This window comes from Mixophyes fleayi, chromosome 9 (assembly GCF_038048845.1).
Source record: "Mixophyes fleayi isolate aMixFle1 chromosome 9, aMixFle1.hap1, whole genome shotgun sequence".
NCBI lineage: Eukaryota > Metazoa > Chordata > Amphibia > Anura > Limnodynastidae > Mixophyes > Mixophyes fleayi.
In genome coordinates, this window is record NC_134410.1 from 123740460 (window position 1) to 123758076 (window position 17617).

The 17617-nt window shown below is 41.8% G+C and overlaps 2 protein-coding genes across 2 annotated transcripts in view; both read left to right on the plus strand.

Annotated features, from left to right (window-relative positions):
* The window catches only part of LOC142101885 (uncharacterized), a 61246-nt gene extending 51315 nt beyond the window's left edge, over positions 1-9931 (plus strand). Inside the window, exons 38-39 of the mRNA XM_075186314.1 lie at positions 8276-8365; positions 9497-9931. Of these exons, the coding sequence (XP_075042415.1) occupies positions 8276-8365; positions 9497-9648 (242 nt within the window). The 3' untranslated portion in view covers positions 9649-9931. The remainder of the gene's footprint in view (positions 1-8275; positions 8366-9496) is intronic.
* Positions 9932-13843: 3912 nt separating this feature from the next.
* On the plus strand, positions 13844-17520 carry LOC142101886 (leucine-rich repeat-containing protein 52-like). The gene is made up of 2 exons (XM_075186316.1): positions 13844-14492; positions 17213-17520. Exons 1-2 carry the CDS (start codon positions 13844-13846, stop codon positions 17518-17520), a joined length of 957 nt encoding a protein of 318 aa, XP_075042417.1.
* The last annotated feature ends 97 nt before the right edge of the window (positions 17521-17617 follow it).

The window sequence follows — 17617 nt, forward strand, 5'->3', positions numbered from 1 at the left end:
TAGAAATGTTATATCCTGATGGTAAACATTCAATATAAAACCTCAGACGTTGTGGGGCCGCTAGCAGCAATGTAAAAAGGTGTTAAACCCCTCCAGGCCGATTTATGTGCAGGCTGCATGAAGCACCTGGATTGGTTAGAGGGGCAGGAGGCTGGATTACCTCCAGTATCTGTGTAAATCTGTATAAAAAGCACACTGGCCATCTATCACTATCATACCATCTGTACTTTCTGGATATCACTAGTACCTCAAACTAGTGTGTAACTGTCCTGAGCTAATAAACATCGCTGCTTAAGGAACCTGCTTTGACACTTACTTACCTGCTGTAAGTCATTTGACCTGCAGATTAGACCCAAATCTAATCTGTTATCCGGCTGTTCTGATGTTGGTACCCTGCACCCAGTACCAACGCTTTGCCCGCTACCCTGCAGCTCTGGCAGAGTGTGATAGGCCAGGGAGATTCATCCACAGCAACCCAGATCTAAAGGCAAGAGGTCAGGGGTACCCGCGCAGGTGCCCAGCATGGGGGTACCTTAGCAGCGAGAGTTACCCAGAAGACGCGGTTCTAGGTGCTGGTGAAGGAGCCCAGTGGTGGCAGCAGCAAAAGCCCCTCCTACAGCATTTAGAGGGGCGGAATTGAGATAAAGAAAGGGGATGGTGGCAAGGCGAGCCCAGCCGGTCCCCAGCAACACAACAGACAGGGTGGCATAGGAGGTCCATCCTGTCACAGTCTTCATTGGTCAATGACATAACGTACATTTACCTCTCAACAGTTCCGATTCCATCAGGATAGTCCTGATTTTATGGGACTATCCTGACCAGCCAGGAGCTTGTCCCGACATGAGGGACAGCTGGGGCGTATTTCCACTCTTCACGTTACATACGTGATGTGTGATCCAGTTAGTGGTGCACTCTGTATATAAGGGAAGACGGGAGGAGATATAGGTGGTTGGAGGGAAGTGCAAGCTATGCCCTCCATGGTGCTGGCCACACCCGCACACCGCTGGCCACACCCACACATCACTGGCCACACCTCCGGTGGGACGGCACTTCTCACAATAGGACCTTTATCATTTTCAGCCCCAGGCCCATGTGACCCTTTATCTGGACCTGCCTCTGCTGATGAATACAAGTCTAGGCCCGCTCTGCTCTAACAGACAATACACTGCAGGATACATCCAATACATATGTGGAATATAACGTCAGGCACAGAAGAAAAAAAAAATTCAATTATTGTCTCTCTCCACTGATGGTCAAACAGAGGTTTATTGAGTTTGCTGGGACTTGCAGTTCAGAAACATGGCCCATTCCTGATACAAAGTTACTGGTTGAAGACAGCAAGAAAAGTCTGTTGCCTTGTGGAAATGGCTCACCAAGCTAGGAGCTGGGGTTGAAACTTGTATTGATAGAGGAGGATCTAGTTTGAATCCCCTGTCTTACTTAATTTTATTAGTGTGAATGTTGCAGCAGCTGATTGAAGGGAGTTTGAAATGTGGGCCAGACTCTCTAAGGAAGATATAGCTCAGCTGGCTAGTAACCATGTTCTATACTTGCAGTGATAGAAGAGACTCAGGTTTGAATCCCCTGTCTGGTTTCATTTTCATACATTGAATGTTGCAGCAGGCTGTAGACAATGAGAACAGTATAAGTGAGCCCAGCTGACTAGTAGTGAGGTGCCCATGGACAGTCATAGTACAGGCCCTGCTTTGAATTCCGAGTGGCTTCCTTTTATCACATTTCATGTTGCAGCAGGCTTTATGAAGTCCATGAGAAAAGTCTCTACATATCTCTCACATATGTATTAGCCTGGTGGCCTAGTACATAGGTGATCTGTTTACAGTTTATATAGATTCCCCTGTTCGAATCACCAGCCTGGTAATGTTTACAGCTGCTTTGTTTTTGCTTCAGGCCCCTTGATGACATTGATATAAGTCTCACTGCTGCTTACATCATGTACTGGCTCAGTGGACTAGTGGCCAGGGTTGCTGACTGTGATTCTGGAGGTCCCAGTTTGAATCCCCAGACAGGCTTGATGGTCTTTCCTAAGTCATTAGCCTGATCTGGGGCTGGTTATTGGGTTCTCTCCATGATGATGTATTAAATTGTTTGTGCAGCATTCTTTAATATACTTGGCTGTTCTAAAAGAACAGTCAATGTATGAAAAGATTTTCTTTCACTCTACACTCTTTCTTTCTTTCTTTCTTTCTTACTTTCTTACTTTCTTACTTTCTTACTTTCTTACTTTCTTACTTTCTTACTTTCTTTCCACTAGATTACTGTTTTCTCTGCTGTCTGTCGAGCACTTTACTACTTGCCCACTAACTTATGCTGCCAATGTGACTAAAGACAGATCATCCATCAGGTAAGTAAGGAGACTCATCTCAATGTCATGAATCAGCCAGTTGCACCAACCAATGTACAAAGGGGGATTTGAACCAGGATCTCAGCCATGTAATGACAAGAGAGCATCCGGCTACTAGTCATCTGAGCCAACATGGTATAAGGAACTTGTGAAACTTTTCTCAATGTCTTCAACAAACCAGGTGTAAAATTCAAGGTTCAAAAGTTACAGCTGTTTGTGGATTTGAACTAAGACCTCAACCAGCTCTACAAGCAGAGAACCAGGGTACTAGTCCTCTGAGCCATTTTAGGATTATGCAAAAAAAAACAATAATTCTGCAGTGTCAGTATTCATCCTGGTATATCAGGCAAGGTAGTTAAAAGAAGTCTGTCTTGGGGCTTGAACCAGAGACTCCACCACCAGCTGTGAACAGAGAATCAGGTCACTGGTGTAAAGAGCCATCTGGCTTACTAGGTACCCAGAGAGATTATGCTCAATGTCATGAACCAACCTGGAGCACATCCAAGGTACTATCAGAATATTGTCTGGGGGAACATAAACCAGGTCTTAACATCTCTGTTAGTATGAGACAAGTCTCTGCCAATCTCCAAAAAATGTTCTAGCTTGGTGGGCTAGTACATAGGTGATCAGTTTATGGTTTATATAGAGTCCCTTGTTCGAATCCCCAGCCTGGTATCCTTTAAAGCTACTTTGTTTTTGCTCCAGACCCCTTGATGACATTGATAAAAGTCTCACTGCTGCTGACATCATGTACTGGCTCAGTGGACTAGTGGCCAGGGTTGCTGACTGTGATGCTGGAGGTCCCGGTTTGAATCCCCAGACAGGCTTGATGGTCTTTCCTAAGTCATTAGCCTGATCTGGGGCTGGTTATTGGGTTCTCTCCATGATGATGTATTAAATTGTTTGTCCAGCTTTCTTTAATATACTTGGCTGTTGTAGTGTCTAAAAGAACAACAGCCAGTTTATGAAAACATTTACTCTACTTTCTTACCTTCATTCTAGACTACTCTTTCTTACACTTTTAACTCAACACTAGATTACTGTTTTCTCTGCTGTCTGTCTACTACTGTCTACTAGTAGCACAGTGTACTACTTGCCCACTAACTTATGCCGTCAATGTGACTAAAGACAGATCATCCGTCAGGTAAGTAGGGAGACTCATCTCAATGTTATGAATCAGTCAGGTGCACCAACCAATGTACAAAGGGGGATTTGAACCAGGATCGCAGCCACATAATGACAGGAGAGCATCCGGCTACTAGTCATCTGAGCCAACATGGTATAAGGAACTTGTGAAACTTTTCTCAATGTCTTCAACAAACCAGGTGTAAAATTCAAGGTTCAAAACTTACAGCTGTTGGTGGATTTGAACTAAGACCTCAATCATCATCTACAAACAGAGAACCAGGGTACTAGTCCTCTGAGCCACTTGAAGAGTATGTAAATGACTTTTCTTCAGTGTCATAATTCATCCTGATGCATCAGGCAAGACAGTTAAAAGAAGCCTATCTGGGGGCTCAAACCAGAAACTCCACCATTAGCTGTGAACAAAGAACCTGCAGACAAGTCTAAGGAGCCACCTTTCTTGCTAAATATAGGAGGGGGGGGGAGAAATTATGCTCAATGTCATCAACCAGCCTGGAGCAACATACAAGGTACTAACAGAATGCTGTCTTGGGGAACGTAAACCAGGCCTTCAACATCTCTGCTAGTAGAGCACATGGGTACTAGTCCAGTGACCCAGCACAGTATCTTTAGGAGGTTAGACTTTTCTACATGTCACCAAGTATGTGCAATATCCTAAGTACTAAAATGATACTTGTCTGCAGATTGAAACCTGCAATTCTACCATCACTGGTGGTGGCTTGTTGGACCAGCTCATGTACTTTTCTCAATGTCACAAACTAGTCTGGTGCAACATTCATGGTACTAAGAGAGAACACACCGAGGGATTCAAGTCACAAGCTCCACCAGCACAGCCAAGTAAGTACCTCACTTCTAGACATCTCCATCATATCCAGGTGAGTACTGGGCTTCTAGACAACTGAGCTAGCTTTTGCCATCAGTGTTTCTGAATATTTTTCTCAATGTTATCAACCAGCCTGGTGCAACATTTAAATGCCTAAAAATTACACCTGCCTGAGGACTCAAACCAAGAACTGTTCCATTGCTGTCAGTAGAGCACCAAGCTACTAGTCCACTAAACTAGCTGGTTTGTTGTGTTAGTGCAGAGACTTTTCTCAGTGCCATCAATGAGCCCAGCTTCTCAATGTCATCAGAGACTAGTGCAACATCCAAGATATTAAAAGGAAGTTTACCTGCAAAATCAAACCAGAGCCTCTACTACAGTCTGTGTATTCAAACCTGGGCAGAGTTATCTTACTTCTGTCTGCTACTCAGCTGGTAGCTCTCTAATCGCCAGCAGAGATATGACTGTCCCAGGCACAGTTCACTGAGTTAGATATGGAGAAGAAGGGTGCCCCAATTATATGGGACAGGTACAGCGACAGACAAATTCAACACCTTGAACTCTTTGTCATGTTCCTCACACCATTCCTGAACAATTATTGCAGTGTGGCAGGGTGCATTATCCTGCTGAAAGAGGCCACTGCCATCAGGGAATACCGCTGCCATGAAGGGGTGTACTTGGTCTGCTGTAACGTATAGCTAGGTGGTACTTACATAAACATAGTAACATAGTTGATGAGGTTGAAAAAAGACACCAGTCCATCAAGTTCAACCTATTTTGGATCTCCTGCGATCCTGCACTTATATTTGAAATTAATCCAGAGTAGGCAACCGCCAATCTGTTTCAATTTTGAAAATCCCCCCAGACTCAATATTGCAATCCAATTTTTACCCTATATCCACTACTATCCTTTATTTTAAATTAACGGTCGTATCCCTGGATACACCTTTCCGCTAAAAATTTGTCTAACCCTTTCTTAAACATATCTATTGAATCTGTCATCACAACCTTCCCTGGCAATGAATTCCATATCTTGACTGCCCTTACTGTAAAGAACCCCTTCCTTTGCTGGTTGTGAAATTTCCTCTCCTCTAACCTTAGGGGATGACCACGTGTCCTGTGTTTGGTCCTTGGGGTAAAAAGTTCCCATGAAAGCACTCCGTATTGACCCCTAATGTATTTGTACATAGTAATCATATCTCCCCTTAGACGCCTCTTTTCTAAAGTAAACATGCCTAAACTGGCTAACCTTTCCTCATAACTTAATGACTCCAAAGTAACATCCACATGAATGCCAGGATCCAAGGTTTTCCAAGCAGAACATTGTCCAGATCCTCACACTGTCTCCGCCGGCTGCCTTCTTCCCATAGTGCATCCTGGTGCCACCTCTTCCCCAGGTAAATGATGCACACGCACCCGGATGTCCACATGATGTAAAAGAAAACTTGATTCATCAGAGCAGACCACCTTCTTCCATTGCTCCATGGTCCAGTTCTGGTTCTCACATGCCCATTATAGGCACTTTCGGCGGTGGACAGGAGTCAGCATGGGCAGTCTGACGGGTCTGCACATACGCAGCAAGCTGTGATGTACTGTGTGTTCTGACACCTTTCTATTATAGCCACCATTAACTTTTTTAGCTCTAAGTTAGATAGTGTTTCTCCTTTGTTTTGTTTGTTTGTTTGTTTAAAACTGGAGGACGGAAGAAGGGGAAGGTTTGGGGAGACTGGGTTCAGATAATTTTATTAGAGAACATTTCAAAAGTTATTCTAACAAAAATTATTTTAAGAGTGTGGCTGGATCACGAAGAAACATCTTATTGTAGATATTTTAATTATGGTGCAGTGCACCGCTGTATATTATTGCAAATGTACTGATTTTAATTATATTTTGTTGTGTTTTTGTATAGGAAATGTATTTCTAATGTATTATGCCAGGTAAGAGGTAACTATCTGATGTAAAATATCAGACGTTTCGGTGCCTGATAGGTAAAGGGCACTGGTTTACTCCCTGCCAGGATTTGTGTCAGAATCTGTATAAAAGGAGATCTGTTTGACCATGTAATGTATCATTCCATCTGTAGCTTCTGGATGATCACCAGTACCTCAAACTGGTGTGTAAAAGTCCTTGTCAGGACTCTTGAGCAATAAACCATCACTGCTTGAAGATTCTACATGTGACTATTACCTGCTGTATCCTGTGGCCAACAGATAAGAGCTTACACTCTAATCCACTCCACGACTGTCCTCTGTTGAACCCAGTATCTCTGTGTCAACGCTCTGCCCGCTACCCAGCAGTCCTGATCCATAGTAAGCGGTCAGGAAGTACCAGCCAGCCCACAGCAAAGAGGCGCTGCAGCAGCTATACAAGCCAGAAGTACGCAGTTCTGGACGCCGAGAAGGAGCCCAGTAGTGGCAGCCGAATTCTTCTACAACTATTGCGCAGTTGGCATTCGCAGTCGGCGAGTGTCTGGTGCCGGGGTGACACCGGTAGGAGTGGTCAGTAATAGTCAGTTACTGATGGTGAGAAGGAAACCAGATAAACTGTACAAGAAGAACGTCCCTCCTTTTCCCTACAATTGGATGGTGAAGCCCATCCGGTAACAAGTATATAATGACATGGCCTGAAATAGCTGTAAAACATCTAAGTCACATGATGCAGCTTATGTGTCATGAAGGATCCTGTCTTATACGATCATGAGGACCCAGAAGGGGATCAAAGACATATTTGCAGGAGATATCCTCATATATAGATAACTCTGATGAGTTACGGTTATGTCATTGTGTGAGTGGAGGATAATTGATGCCGTGTGTAAGTGTCTCTGCTGCTAATAGGATCAATAGACAATCCAATAATACGCAGTCTATAGAGCACAAGGTATATACCCACTATAATATATCAGTCACATGTATCAGTAAATGTATCTATCACTTTATACAACAGTTGAAACAGATCATATATAAAATGTGGATTAAAAACATTGAGTTATCATGAAGGAATAAGACCAATGTGTCCTTAAGGGGGAAGTCCAACTAAAGTCCTTATTGTAGGTAGGTGGGTTCCACATCAACAATGTTACTCAGATGTATTCCTCCAGTCTTAGGTGCCAAGTTGTAAGTTCCATATAACTCCTGTGTGGTATATCCAGCTATAATGTTACATCTACCCCCAATAAACTATCTCACAACTCTCCCTGTGTCTCCAACTATCGTTTTTTTACTCTCCTGCCATTTGCTTCCAGACTACTTGAGAGCCTTGTGTCAGGTCTCTGGGATTTAAGAATAATCAGCCATTGTTTATATGTTTAATGGTCAATAACATAACATACCTTTACCTCTCACCTGTCCCGATTCCATCAGGATAGACCTGATTTTAGGGGACTGTCCTGACCAGCCAGGAGCTTGTCCCAACATGAGGGACAGCTGGGACGTATTTCCACCTTCATGTTACATACATGATGTGTGATCCAGTTAGTGGTGCACTCTTTATATAAGGGGGGATGGGAGGAGATGTAGGTGGTGGGAGGGAAGTGCAAGCTACGCCCTCCATGATGCTGGCCATGCCCTCAGACTTCTGGCTACACCCACACACCACTGGCCACACCCAAACACCGCTGGCCACACCCACACATCACTGACCACACCTCCGGTGGGACGGCACTTCTCACAATAGGCCCCTTATAATTTTCAGCCCCAGGCACGTGTGGCCCTTAATCTGGCCCTGCTCATGTTGGTACCCACCATACACCCATCCCATTGAGGTGGTGACATAAACTACAAGGTGGCAGATCCTTATTGGTCCACAGCTTCACGACTGTTAGTAAATAAGACCGGGAGACCCCTCTTTCCTATCATCGCTATTAACGAGTTAAATGATAATATTTGCTGGTCTTTATATTACCCATCCACATTATCTCCCAATATTTAATACAATTTCTGTTCCAGTGTGTAATGTTCCCGTGATGGATTGTGTCCTACTTTGCCTGCGACAGAAACTGACCGACAACTGCAGTAAATGTGTCCCCGTATGTCCGGGTGAGTGGTCAGACAGAATATGTGTTCATTATACTCTACCTGTCAGTGACCTCGTTAGCATCCCGACAATCTATAAGCACCTATGGAGGCAGGTCGATATCAGAGCTGTCAATCATACCCTGGCTACACCCACTTTTTTTTTTCAACCAAAAACTCGGACCGGATGGAACCGGGAATACCAGAATTTTTTCAGAAGCTTCTTTAACCTTCTTTTGAGCCAAAAAATGGGATAGTCAGGGGCAATTCCACCAACTATGTTAAAATTATCCAAACTCTAACCCACACCTCCAAGACCGTCACTCCCTCTTACACGCCAATCACCAGCGCACTCTTTCCTTCGTGAGCCCGATTCTCATCTGTAGTAAGTAGAGGAAGGAGAGAGCTTGCTGGTGATTGGTAGAGGGGTTGTAGGGGAGGTACTGCGTGGGCCGTCTACTATACGAACAGGCGGAGCTTAATCAGTGCATGACTGACAGCTGTGGCATAGACACGCCTCAACAGGCGGATCTGTGGAGCGTCAGTATGGTAATGAGGCCGCTGACGGGCAGAATCTGAATGAGCAAGTGAGTAGGGACTAATGGAAAATATAATAATATAATGTATATATTACATTATATACACTGGTTTACAAGGAAGGTGCATTAAAATGCAGTCATTTGGGCCAAATATTACAATGAGCGATCTTTACATTTTTCATGATACAATATTAATACAATTTAATATTACGACCTTGAAGTGCAATTATATTATCTATAGCGATGGGGTCTTTCGCTACTATATTTGGGTATGCTTAGTTATAGAAATTGGTCATGGGGTATATTTGTGACATAAAGTTGTAGTGTAGAGGGTATAGTAATTGATGGTGAGGTATAGTAGGTAATTGGGTAGAATTAGAGAAAGGGGAAAATTGAGTAAACCAATCACACGTTAGATTTTATTGGTTTATTTTGCACTGGACTAATCCCTGCTGGTTGCCATGAGTACATTGGTGCTATAATTATGTCATGATACTAGGTAAGCCTTCCAGTTAATGTAAAGGGTCCTAATGTAGGTTGACGATACCTCTCCATCTCTACTTTGCGCTCACGAATGATCATGGGTTTTTTTTCTTCCCGCCTCCTGATTCCGCAGCCACCGGAGCCGGGGTCCTAAAAACAGAGGAAGTGGCTCTTGTGTCAATGATGGAATTTAAAGCTCAACAGTTTCTCGCCAACTCTTCAGACACAGACGTGGAGCCGCAGAGCGCTTCCAAAAATATCCTTTGTAGCTTCAAAGAGCCTTGAAGACTCAACGGCAAGACGTCGACCTTCCCCAGGGCGCACTGAAGCATCAAAAATACTACTCTGGGGCAAAATGGTCAGAAACCGAAATGTTTCAGAGATGAAGTTGCCCGTTTTTTTCCCCAGGATTCCGTCTTATTCAATATACTCATTTGTTTAAATTATTAGTCAGTTATTATTACAATAAATAAGTCAGATTGCTTTAGACTTCTTCAGTGGGGAAAATGAGCATTTTTAACAAACTATTATACATTTTTGGACCAAGGACAGTAATCAACAATGTAACAATGAGTAGAATTTAGTTAAATAAAGTTTTAAATTATTTGGTTGAGACCTCGGCTTTCCATAATATCTTACATTTAAGGAATATACTGAGGACCTTGTTGTACCCAACCTTCATCGCCAGCTCATCCGGATCTCCTCAGTGGTGTAGTGGGTGGGTATAGAACAACTTGTAGCCAATCAGATCATCAGAATGCTCACAGCAGCACAGAGTACGCCGTGAGATGAGTGTCCTGATCTTGGTAACAGTAAGTGCAAATCCACAGCGCATGCGTCTATATTTGTGGAAGAGCATCTAGACTTTTGGGAAGCCCAGGAATTGGTGGGTCCGGATGGCTACTGAGGGAGAGAGAGGCAAAGGTTTGTACCAGCAGATGGAAAGATTTGGATGGATTCGCACTAAGGGCTTGATTTACTAAGCTGCGGGTTTGCAAAAGTGGGGATGTTGCCTATAGCAACCAATCAGATTCTAGCTATCATTTTGTAGAAGATACTAAATAAATGAAAGCTAGAATCTGATTGGTTGCTATAGGCAACATCCCCACTTTTTCAAACCCGCAGCATAGTAAATCTAGCCCCTAGTGTGGATTCAGTTGGCAAGCGCATTCCCAGTACAGGAATAAGGTTTAATTCTGCAGGAAGTGGTCATTTAAGTGGTCTAAAAAAAAATAATAAAAATTGAGCAAACAATTTTGTAAAAGTATAGATTAAAATACATAAATACACCAAATAAATATTTTTAAATATTAGCCATCCAAAGCATGCTTTAACCTAAGCAATTTATTTATCCACTCTCTTCTGTCATCGCCATCCTGAGATGTTCCACACGCTGGGATGTGACCATGTACCTATCCCTGCGTTATGGCGGTAATTAGGGGCTTTTGCGCAAACAGAAAAGCTCTGTGCTATTTCCATGCCCGTAAGTGACCTTTTGAATGTTCGTGTAATACTGTAACGGAATTAGAAGGAAGATACAGCACAGAGGCCATTAAGAGGGTAGGTGCTCAGTGTTTATTGAATATGGACAAAAACATGTTTTGGAACGGAGTCCATGTGTCATGTTTGACGCCTGACGAAGGTACTATGCTATTTAAACATTTTTTGTCCACATTTAATAAACACATGGTACTAACCCTCTCATTCATATGACTACATTTCTCCGTTACATGAAAGAAGAGTTGACATACATCTTGGAACTATAATAAAGGCATATAATGTATTTCAGAAAAAAGGGTCAGAAACAAGGAACCATACACTGAAGGGATCAGTAATTTCTGAATTAATGGTGTTGCTAGGAAATAGAGATGCTCAGGCTCAGTACCTCGAGAACCGAACACACCCGAACTTAGGGGATCCGAGTACCGAGCTGAAAACGAGGCAAAATGTCATCGTTACGTCGTCGGATCTCGCAATTTTTGGATTTCAACATAACGGTGGGAGGGAGAGAGAGAGAGGGCCCAAGGACAATTCCATCTTGCAACATTTATCTTTTCTGCCACTGCTGTGTGTGCCAATGTATCCTAGATGTGGTAGGAACTGCCGTGTGTTTGTGTCATTGCTCTGTCGCTTACCATCCAGCCAGGTCGCTGCAGTATTTGTCCGAAAGTGTATGAAAATAATATTGTGATCTGTGAGGTGGTCTAAATTGACTGCAAATGACTTGAAATTAGTGTTATTGAGGTTAATAATAATGTAGGAACCAAAAAAGAGCAAAAATATGTGATTTTAGCATATTTTAGGATTTTTGCTAAAAAATCCAAAACCAAAACACACGAGGGCGTTTTTGCCAAAACCAAAACACGAAGCTAATCCAGATCCAAACCAAAATCAGCTCACGGGGGTCAGTGAGCATCTCTACTATCATACATCTGTATTATTATTACGGAGTGTGATTCGGGAGTTGATTACATTGGCCGACGGACTCGCTAAGTCTGCAACACTGACGAGTCAATGTTTGCACGACACTAAAAAAAAAAACATTTTGAAAAGTTGTTAGTTCTTTTCACAGAAACATATTTATATAGTAAATCCAGGTCTCGACCCTACAAATAACAGGCTGTATTTACATGTACTAAATTCTCCAGGGAACCAAAGTGCGAGACGCCAGCGTTGATATATTTACCAGCATTTCTTGGCCGCAAACTCCCAGGCCTGGTTCCAAAAGGATTATTTCACAGCACGTTTCTCGTCCCTGGATACTGAGACACCTGGGGCCTGATTCATTAAGGATCTTAACTTAAGAAACTTCTTATTTCAGTCTCCTGGACAAAACCATGTAACAATGCAAGGGGTGCAAATTAGTTTTCTGTTTTGCACATAAGTTAAATACTAACTGTTTTTTTAATGTAGCACACAAATATCAACTTTATATTTCAGTGTACAAATAAGCTGTCATGTATTTGTGTGTTTGTGTACTACATGAAAAAACAGTCAGTATTTAACTTATGTGCAAAACAGAATACTAATTTGCACCCCTTGCATTGTAACATGGTTTTGTCCAGGAGACAGAAATAAGAAGTTTCTTAAGTTAAGATCCTTAATAAATCAGTCCCCTGGGCGCTTTATACCCCTAACCGATTTCGCTGTATTTGCAATATGTTGGTTTCAAACTTGTTTTAATTTCTTTGTCTATCCAAGCAAAATGTATAGGGCTTCAGAGTCATAGGGCCTGATTCATTTTCAAAAGGAAAAAAAATGCACATAACGTATACGCCCGTTTTCAAGTAGATGAGGATCTCAAGAAACGTTTCCATTTGAATCTGGGTATAAGTACGCTCTAGCGATACGGGGTGCATACGCTCGACCTCAGTAGACCCTTACGGTGCATGGCCTACGCCTGTTCTCTCCCTCCCTCCGCTGTTCCGCCCTTCAAATCGTAGCCAGTTGTAAGCGCCATTTGCGGTCGGACATCGCATGCACTCGCGTTCACTGGCGTTAAGTCCCGTTCTGGCGCATGCGCAGAGATATTTGGCCGTACATCCGTACATAAATTGGGCACTTAATGTTCAGACCAATTTTTAAAAAAATTTACAACGTTGGTCACTGTTACCCTGAAAATAACTTTTTTATCTTGTAGTCTACCCAAGTGAATTTAAGATTTTTAGGTAGCATATTGGGATAAATATTCTTTTAATTAAGATATTGCAGAAATATAGTAATAGGCAAAAAACAGCTTAGCCATGGTTTTGCCCCTTGTTGTGCTTACGCAGTTACTGTAACCCCACAAATATTTCTTTACATTTGTTTCTGCAACTTGTAACATTTATATGACTCTACAGATCACAATAAATATTATATATAGATGGTGTGTGTGCCTTTTGATTTTTTACTTAATGATCAGACTGGACCCTTATTGTGCTAACCAGGGAGAGGGGTTATATACTTAATACAAAGGAGACAATCTCTGTTCTCAGTTTAATGTCCCTTTAATGTGTCACATTTATCCTGAACAGATTGTTATATCCGGTCTGAAAGATGAGGAAACTTTAGATGTTTCACCCTCAGTGCAAACAACATTATATCCAGCTCCCTAATCTCTTACAGTGTGTCCTTTCTGTGCATAGCCAGAATTTGTTTTTATCTGTTTTTCTCTATCCTGCTGGGTGGAGTTATGTCTCGTTCCTCTGTCAATACCAGAACAATGAAGAACTACACCAACCGCATAACCCTTGATTAATCTCTGTTAATATTTGCACAGCTCATGTGACCTGTCGTTTGCCTAAGAAATTAAGGCTGGTATAGAAATTTCTCCACTTTAATTCACTATAGCAAACTTATAAGGTGGTTCTCTAAAACTTTGCTAACTGTGAAGAAAGTCGTGTTGATCTGGACGTGGCTAGGAGATGCTGGAGGTCAAACTTTCAAGTTTATTCATTGGTTTTGGAGAGTTTTAATATATCGTCCCAGTTGAACATCGATGGCAGATGGGATGGAATATATATATCATCAAGATTCGAAGGGTTTTGTCAAGCTCTTCATATATTGGATACTGATAAGTTTGAGCGGCCTCCAGATCTTATCTTGCCCTGATGTCTGTAGTTGTCATGAAGGACTCTTGGTCTGTTATGGGAAAGGTCTGTATTTTGTTCCAGAAGGTATGGATGACGACACTCATACTATGCTATTGGCCTACAATAAGGTCACAGCTCTGAAGACACTATCCTTCCACAAGTACCCACGCCTTAAACATCTGGAGTTACAAAACAATATTATATCTAATATTGACTCTCAGGCTTTCCAACACCTCCAGAACCTCAGCTACTTGGATCTAAGCAGCAACCAGCTGACCACCTTAAAACCTGAGGTTTTCCGACCCTTGTCCAGGCTAACAACTTTAAATTTGGGCAACAACCGGATTGTCAGGCTGCCTGGGGGTGTCTTAGATCATCTGATAAATCTTCGAATTCTTTATTTACACAACAATGCCCTGCCTGGCTTGAGGGTAGACGTTCTGTACAAACTACCAGTTCTGGAGCAACTGAGGTTAGACGGAAACCCTTGGGTTTGCACTTGTCAAATTCAGTATCTTTTATCTTGGATGATTGACAATGCTGAGAAAATTAATGGTAAGATTCTATTACTTATAGATCTACATGATAACAACTTTGGGTCTATCTTTACAACTCCTTTATCAGAAGTATAAAAGTAAAACATTTGAATTGAATGAGTTTCACAATAATATAACTATTCTACGTTGGTTTGTTGTACAATAATCAGGATTTCTTTATCTTTTTGGATGCACTTGGTCAATATTTTCTAAATGCTTCATTATATAGTTTCCTACATGCTCCACTCTAAGATCTTCTATGAGTTCTACAGCAAGATCTCCTACATCCTTTAGTGTAAGATCTACTAAGAATACTAGAGCAAGATCTCCTCCATCCTCTAGTGTACAATCTTTTATTAAGACTGTAGCACGATCTCCTACATCCTGTAGTGTAAGATCTTCTAAGAATTCTACAGCCAGCAAAATCTCCTACATCCTCTAGTGTAAGATCTGTGAGCTATAGAGCAAGGTCTTCTAGAAGGTCCAGTGTGAGATCTTTTGTTTGCTCTACAACAAGATCTCCTACTCCCTCTAGTGTAAGATCTTATAAGAACACTATAGCAAGATCTCCTACACCCTCTAGTGTAAGATCTACTAAGAATACTAGAGCAAGATCTCCTCCACCCTCTAGTGTAAGATCTACTAAGAATACAAGAGCAAGATCTCCTACATCTTCTAGTGCAAGCTCTTTTAAGAACACTATAGCAAGATCTACATCCTGTAGTGTAAGATCTTCTAAGAATTCTACAGCAAGATCTCTTACATCCTCTAGTGTAAGATCTGTGAGCTGTAGAGCAAGGTCTTCTAGAAGGTCCAGTGTGAGGTCTTTTGTTTGCTCTACAACAAGATCTCCTATGCCCTCTAGTGTAAGATCTACTAAGAATACTATAGTAAGATCTTCTCCATCCTCTAGTGTAAGATCTACTAAGAATTTAATAGCAAGATCTCCTACATCCTCTAGTGTAAGATCTACTAAGAATATTATAGCAAGATCTTCTACACCCTCTAGTGTAAGATCTTCTAAGAATACTATAGCAATATCTCCTATACCCTCTAGTGTACAATCTTTTATTAACACTGTAGCACAATCTCCTACATCCTGTAGTGTAAGATCTTCTAAGAATTCTACAGCAAAATCTCCTACATCCTCTAGTGTAAGATCTGTGAGCTGTAGAGCAAGGTCTTCTAGAAGGTCCAGTGTGAGATCTTTTGTTTGCTCTACAACAAGATATCCTACTCCCTCTAGTGTAAGATCTTATAAGAACACTATAGCAAGATCTCCTACACCCTCTAGTGTAAGATCTACTAAGAATACTAGAGCAAGATCTCCTACATCTTCTAGTGCAAGCTCTTTTAAGAACACTATAGCAAGATCTTCTACATCCTGTAGTGTAAGATCTTCTAAGAATTCTACAGCAAAATCTCCTACATCCTCTAGTGTAAGATCTGTGAGCTGTAGAGCAAGGTCTTCTAGAAGGTCCAGTGTGAGATCTTTTGTTTGCTTTACAACAAGATCTCCTACTCCCTCTAGTGTAAGATCTACTAAGAATACTATAGTAAGATCTCCTACATTCTCTAGTGTAAGATCTACTAAGAATACTATAGTAAGATCTCCTACACCCTCTAGTGTAAGATCTACTAAGAATACTATAGTAAGATCTCCTACACCCTCTAGTGTAACATCTTCTAAGAATACTATAGTAAGATCTCCTACACCCTCTAGTGTAAGATCTACTAAGAATACTGTAGTAAGATCTCCTACATTCTCTAGTGTAAGATCTTCTAAGAATACTATAGCAAGATCTTCTACATCCTCTAGTGTAAGATCTGTGAGCTGAAGAGCAAGGTCTTCTAGAAGGTCCAGTGTAAGGTCTTCTAAGAATTCAATAGCCAGATCTCGTACACCCTCTAGTGTAAGATCTACTAAGAATACTAGAGCAAGATCTCCTACACCCACTTGTGTAAGATCTTCTAAGAATATTATAGCAAGATCTCCTACATCCTTTAGTGTGAGATCTTCTAAGAATACTATAGCAAGATCTCTTACATCCTTTAGTGTGAGATCTTCTAAGAACACTAGAGCAAAATCTCCTACATCCTTTAGTGTGAGATCTTCTAAGAACACTAGAGCAATATCTCCTACATCCTTTAGTGTAAGATCTTCTAAGAATACTATAGCAAGATCTCCTACACCCTCTAGTCTAAGAATACTATAGCAATATCTCCTATATCTTCTAGCGTAAGATCTTCTAAGAACACTAGAGCAAGATCTCCTCCATACTCCAGTGTAAGATGTGCGAGCTGTGGAGCAAGGTCTTCTAGAAGAGATCTGTGATCTCTTTAGCAAGATTTTCTAGTTGTTCCATTAAAAGATTCTTTTTAGGCCCTCTACTCCAAGGTCTTGAAAATGCTCTATTTTGCCTGAGTCACATGTCACTGGTTCCTGGTGAATGGATAGGCTTCTTACTCGTGAATATGGATAAAACCCACAATATGCCTGTTTCCACCGCGAATAGGTTGGCGGAGACAATACCATGTCAACTCAAAGGTTATTGTTAGGCAAAACCAACTTCATTGACATTTTGTCCACAGGGGGGCACTGTTTCATTAAAACATAAGCCTGATATCTCCCTATACCTCCGCTTTCACAATCTAAATGGCTGCTCCCACTAGGATTAATAGACGAATGTGTTCAAAATCTATGTTTCATTGAACAGTCAAAGAATATTTGTCTTTCAGAGAAGGAGAGGACCCTGTGTGGAGTCCCAAAATACCTGGACCAGTATCCGGTCATGGAGATCGAGAGGGAGTCTTTTGACCAGTGCCAACACTTCTTCACTCTCTTCGAATACTTATATTTTCTGTTAATAGGCATGGCATTGTTCGTTATGAGCATCTTACTCTGCCTCCTGGCTGGGTCGGTAGTTGTCTGCTACGAACGGTTACTACTGCGAGCCCAGAGAAGGCCGCGGGTCTACAAGAAAAAAACTGCTCGGAAACGAGAGAGTATAACAACTGGGCACCGCATACCAGAGTGTCGAATGTAGAGGAACCGGTGACGCCAATTCTTTCTACGTCCTTATTTGTTTTACGCTATCCAATATTCAGCGCATGTTGCCTTGGTTATCTCACTAGTTCCTAGCG